Consider the following 5,751-nt stretch of genomic DNA (forward strand, 5'->3'; position numbering starts at 1 on the left):
AATGCAGTTGGAAAATATCCCAATTCCTTTTTCTTCTTCCTCACGTTGCAGAGCTCTCTAATGGCAGATTTTGACACATTGTTATATAAAGCACCACCATCAGAGAAAGATACTCTAGTACATTTTTTATATGTGTTTAGTTCTTGGTTTGTCTATTTTGGCCAGATTTGAAACATAACATGGGAGGAACTACAAAATGTACCAAGTACTTTCTTACTACTATAATGTAGATTGCACACATGTTTTGCTAAACTATCCGCCATCATATGTTGTTTGTTGTCAAGATTTTGGCACGGGAATGTTGGGATAATACTTTTGATCCCTCAATTATTAGTTAATTATATTTTGATCCTTGTGATATATTTATATATCTAAGCACATTTAGTATTCAGCTAACTAATATGTGTGATTTGAAATCCTTATGTAAGAAATATGCTGCATTTTGACTATTTTTAGAAATATATTACCCTCAGATATAGAGTAAACGTATCATATGAATAAATAATGATTAATATTTAAAGTTCAATTCGTTAAATCTGTGAAAACTCGCAAGAAGAGGGATTGCACAGTTCAATTAAATGAAATGTACTAGGACCAAAATCAGAATTTGTCAATGTTTTAGGACTACAAGTGTAAATTTCCAGAAAATATTTTTTTTATTAACACCTGAAAACAAAAGGAAATTCGAAGAAAAAAATGAAAAGCCAAGATGAACACCTCTCTCCTAATAATGGCCAATGTCGTCGTTTTGTGCTTAAGCGTTCTCCTCTCTAGCTTTTTTATTTTTCCAGCAATTGCGAATCCTCGAACGGAGCTGGTCTATAAATTCTGCGGCGTAGATCGAGCAGAGAATGTTTCAGAATTCAACCAAAACTACGCCAATGCAATAGTATCAATGGAACCCGAAATGCGAAAAAGCAAATTTTCCATTTATGGAGAAGGCTACCCTCCGAATCGAATTTACGTCTTGGCTCAATGCATGGACGATCTCACTAATGATGATTGCGAAATTTGTTTTTCTACCATCAAAACCCAATTGCCTGGTTGTTTTCCCCACAGTAGCGGCCGTGTTTTCTTTGATGGTTGCTTCATGAGATTCGAGAACTATAGCTTTTTTTACGAGTCCTCTTCTCCCCACGACGTCAAAGTAATTTCTTTCTCCCTTTGGTTGTTTTCTTTTGTCTGAAATTATATAAGTAGCATTATTTTATTTTTCTCGGGTATTCTGTGACTGCTGTTTACAAGAATATATAAGAGATAAGAAAGTAAAAATCCCATCTTGAAGACATAACTCAACATAGCATGGTATTACCATCAAGGGCGGAGCAACAATGGCGAGATTCGATTAAAGAGATTCGAAAAAAAATGCAACAATGGCGTACCTGTATTCATACTTGCAAATAAATTAATTTTTGTGCCGACCTTTGTTGCTATAGTAGAAGCTTCCCTAATGTTAAAGTGAACCCTTTGCCCTATTTACACAATTTTCCAACGATTGAATCCCGTTGGCACAGTTTAGCTTTATCCCTAAAAAAGTTTTAGCAAATAGAGAGAGTACAATTTTATTTACTTAATTATATGTTCAACACATTCCTTTGCGTGAGGCAGGGGTGAAGCCACCTTTTGCAAAGCGCCGAAAAATTACAAAAAATTACATTATGTATATTAGTAAAGTGTTGATTTTAGATGTATAAAACATATATTGAACACCCTTTGTGGGAATTTTTTTTTTACTTCTTTCAAGTCTAAACACCCTTGAAAATATTTCTGGATTCGCCACTGGCGTGAGGGCCTAATTCATTTTCATAGGCGAAGCACGGGGAAATTCATTTGGATAATTTGTGGCAGTGAGATTTGAAATCAGGATGGTGCCTGCTTTCATATCATATATAGTATATTAAACTTGTGTAACCATCTAATTTAAAATTTTAAACTATCATGAAGAGTAAACTTTTATATAATTAATTACTAGTATATCTTATCAGACATGACTTTGGCTTACTTGTTCTTGGTTCTCATGGGTCTCTTTTTGTTGGTTAAATTTGATAAAAAGAGATGCAGCGATGCAGTGAACTTGAAGAATGAGCAATTTAGTGATGTGGCAACCAAAGTTGTCAAGGATTTGGTAAACATGGCCCCAATTCACGGTGGCTATGCAGAGGGACGAAGGAAAGCCCATGGTTTATCAGTTTATGGCATGGCTAACTGCTGGAATACTTTGGATGAAAATTCATGTAATGACTGCCTGACAAACGCAAGCACATCTCTCCTCGATTGTTTGCCATCCATTGAGGCACGTGCCCTTAGCGTCGGCTGCTATTTTCGTTACTCAGAATATGAATTTACCGATGGTTCGAGTTTCTTTCTTAATACTAAAGGTCAGCTGCATGCACTTTAGAAAATCTGAAGGATTTAACTTAAATACACTGACAGTATAAAATGTTTTACACAATGAGCATGCTATATATTCTTTTTCCAGGTTACTCAATTAGATCTGCTAGTATGTTGTGCGGACTCTCCAAAATATTATCGCACCAGTGTTGGATCCTCCAAAAATGCACTACTTTTGGAGGAACCGGGACACACCTAACGATATTTTCGGAGAGTTCGAGCAACATAACTTGCTATGTTGTAAGTAAACTAGATAGTGTATAATAATATACACTTTTAGTGCACAAAATTTAAATTCATTTAAGAAGGAATTCATTTTGCAGGAGCCATTTTCATGTACGTTGTATTTGTTCTTGTTGCTGTTGGTGTATGCGTAGTCGCTGTTCTGGTTGGATATATTGTGGGTACAACTCTTCAAGAAAAACGATTGAAACACCAGAAGAAACCTAATGGTAAAACAGTGTTAGTGTTTTTTGCAGAGATCATTTTGGTCTAATCTTCATTAATCCTCTGTTTAACTTACCCTCTTGAAGAATCAGATCTTGAGTCATCTGTTATGAAGAGGAGCCTGCATTTCAAATATTCAACACTAGAGAAAGCTACAGACAACTTCAGTGAAGAATGCAAGATTGGCCAAGGTGGATTTGGTGAAGTCTTTAAAGTATAAATACGTACTACTGCATTTTTATTCTTTTCCCCCCTATTTTGCTTCTTTGCTTTGACAGTAGTAGTTCCGCTAAATAAGTTTAGAATGTTTCTGAAGTAGGGGACTTTACCGGATGGTAGAGAAATTGCTATCAAACGGATGTTCTTAACTACCAAGATTCGGAATGAAGAGATATCCAATGAGATAGACATTATCGGACAAGCCCAACACCAGAATTTGGTTCGTTTCCTTGGTTGTTGTTTCACTGATGATGACAGTTTTCTTGTTTATGAGTATCTGGAAAATAAAAGCCTTGATTTTATCTTATTTGGTACGTAATTTGTTCTTAAGATTTTTAATCCTTCTACTCCTTTCTCGGAAAGGATAGAAACAAATGCTAAGTCATTTGTAATTAGAAGTTATATATTATCACAGTTACTTGATATATTTTCTGTACTGTATGCATGGAAGAAAGATCCAAAGAAGAAGAAAGAATTGGATTGGAAGAAAAGGCTCAGAATAATTGAAGGGACAGCCGAAGGTTTAGAATACCTTCACAACGATTGCCAAGTTCGAATCATTCACAGAGACATCAAACCTAGTAACATCTTACTAGACTCAAAGTACCGTCCCAAAATTGCAGATTTTGGTCTTGCCAGGTTAGTGCATTTACTTCAGGTCCATTTTTGCTAATATGCTTTATTCATGTTCGAGATTCATGTCACGAGGAAATATGGAGATCAAAATCTGGTGTCTATATTTATTTTTAATTTTATTTTTGCCTCGTATAATATTGGATCAAGATGAGCCTGAATGGAGCAACATGGACAATAAGTCATATATCCAATTCCAACGTGCTTGGAAATTGATACGTCATTGTTGCTGTTTGTTTTTGTTTGGGATTGCCAGGTTTAATATCAGGGAAAAAGGAAGTGCACCTCTTGTCATTGCAGGCACATTGTAAGTATGTAATGAAGCACTTGAATTTAGATTAAACTATTACTATAAATTTTCATTTTGTCCTTAATTACCTGTGCTAATCCTTTACCTGCAGCGGATACATGGCTCCTGAGTACCTTGCTCATGGACAATTAACAGATAAAGTGGATGTTTATAGCTTTGGAGTTCTTATCCTAGAAATAGTTAGCGGCCGGGAGATTAACAAATTTCCAGCCGATGACACTCTAGACACCCTTGTAACCATTGTAATTTCTCTCTTCAGAACACTTTGTTTCTCCCATTTACTTCTAGACTTTAAGTTATAACCACGTACGGTATAAAAATACCTCCACAATCAGGTGCTATAACAGGTTAAACTAGATTCGTCGTATAAAAATATTTTGCATACTTAAATCCTTATTTCTTATGTTATATTGCTAAGTTCAACAGACTGAGTTTGAGATTATCTTGTTAATTTAACGTGCAGGCTTGGAGACACTTTAAGGAGAAAAGGTTATCTCGACTAATCGATGCGAGCATGGAGATAGAAGATGTGGATGAAGTACTAAGGGTGATTCAAATTGCTCTGTTATGTACTCAAGAATCACCTATTATGCGTCCAGATATGACAACTGTTATTAAACTACTGACACAAAAGGAATTAGAAGTGCCTGTTCCATCAAAGCCTCCTTTCATTGAGGAGTCATTTCATGATTCTGAACAAGGTGGCTCTTTGCATCGTCATCATCCCTCTGCATCGTCATTTCATTCTTGCAGATATTATGACACCCAACAAGATCATGGCTCTTTTCATCGGCATCATCCCTCTGCATCAATTGATTCTTATTATGACACAGAAAGTGTGTTAGGAGGATAATGATGCATTGTTGTATGAAATTTATGGCCCTCTACAAAGACGGAGCTAGCCAATTCAATTTCACGGGAGAATGAAGAGTTCTTCACAGCTCAAATGAGATGATTTTGGAGCTTATGAGAAACTTATCCCTTTTCCCAGTTCACTAGTTGCATTTATCTGATAATGAACGGATGATGCCTGAATGCTGAAAAGACCAGATACGTAGAAAACTAAAGATATGTACATTAACAGTATAAAGTCGTTTACCAACAATCAATGTAAGTTTAACAGGTAATTAATATCATGTTAGTTACCATTTTTACAAGGTTACGGATCACCAATTAATGCTTACAAGTGACCTTAATGTGTAAACATTTTTATGCCGTCGGTGCAACACCTACGTCATGTTATGATAAAGAAGGTTATCTGTCATGGTTTTCAGGTAACTAAGTTTACTGATTATAAGTAGTTTTCTTTAGTTAGGTTGGCCTAATAATTTATTCTATCAGTGTATAGAAGTTAAACAGGCGGACAAGGCACTTAGCAATAATTGTTCCCTACCAGTTTAACTCTCCCTAAACATCATCTTCTCCGTCTTGCTGTATTTATTAATCGGTAGCAGAGGCAGATCTATGTAGGCTATTGTGGGTGGCACGCCACCTGGTAGCGCAGGTAAATTTTTGTATATATAGTGGTATTTTACAGAAAAACTTATATAATTAAACAGTGGCCCTCAATCGATAATAGTTGTAGGTGTCATGGTTGAAGTGTTGAAATTCCATACATGAAACTGGGATAGCGACTCGTTAGTTTCCCATGTGAGTTTTATATACCCTTGTCCTAATGTTCACTTTTTTCCCTTTCTTTCCTGCCTTTTCTTAATTTCTTTATTTCTTCATCTTTATATTTTCCTCTTAAT

General features: G+C 35.7%; 1 protein-coding gene across 3 annotated transcripts; it reads left to right on the forward strand.

The window, feature by feature from the left end:
- The first annotated feature begins 669 nt into the window (after nucleotides 1-669).
- Nucleotides 670-5,278, forward strand: LOC107819095 (cysteine-rich receptor-like protein kinase 46). 3 transcript variants are annotated; one of them, XM_075249651.1, is made up of 9 exons: nucleotides 670-1,147; nucleotides 2,054-2,378; nucleotides 2,715-2,843; nucleotides 2,925-3,052; nucleotides 3,158-3,277; nucleotides 3,509-3,696; nucleotides 3,947-3,997; nucleotides 4,092-4,242; nucleotides 4,464-5,278. In XM_075249651.1, the coding sequence occupies exons 1-9, from the start codon at nucleotides 710-712 to the stop codon at nucleotides 4,851-4,853; spliced, it is 1,920 nt and encodes a 639-aa protein (XP_075105752.1). In that variant the 5' UTR covers nucleotides 670-709; the 3' UTR covers nucleotides 4,854-5,278. The 3 variants fall into 3 exon arrangements, with proteins under 3 accessions (XP_075105752.1, XP_016500662.1, XP_016500661.1); XM_016645176.2 differs by having other exon boundaries at nucleotides 2,931-3,052; nucleotides 3,158-3,368; nucleotides 3,513-3,696; XM_016645175.2 differs by having other exon boundaries at nucleotides 671-1,147; nucleotides 3,158-3,368; nucleotides 3,513-3,696.
- Nucleotides 5,279-5,751: the final 473 nt, after the last annotated feature.

This window comes from Nicotiana tabacum, chromosome 3 (assembly GCF_000715075.1).
Source record: "Nicotiana tabacum cultivar K326 chromosome 3, ASM71507v2, whole genome shotgun sequence".
In the NCBI taxonomy this organism is placed as follows: Eukaryota; Viridiplantae; Streptophyta; class Magnoliopsida; order Solanales; family Solanaceae; genus Nicotiana; species Nicotiana tabacum.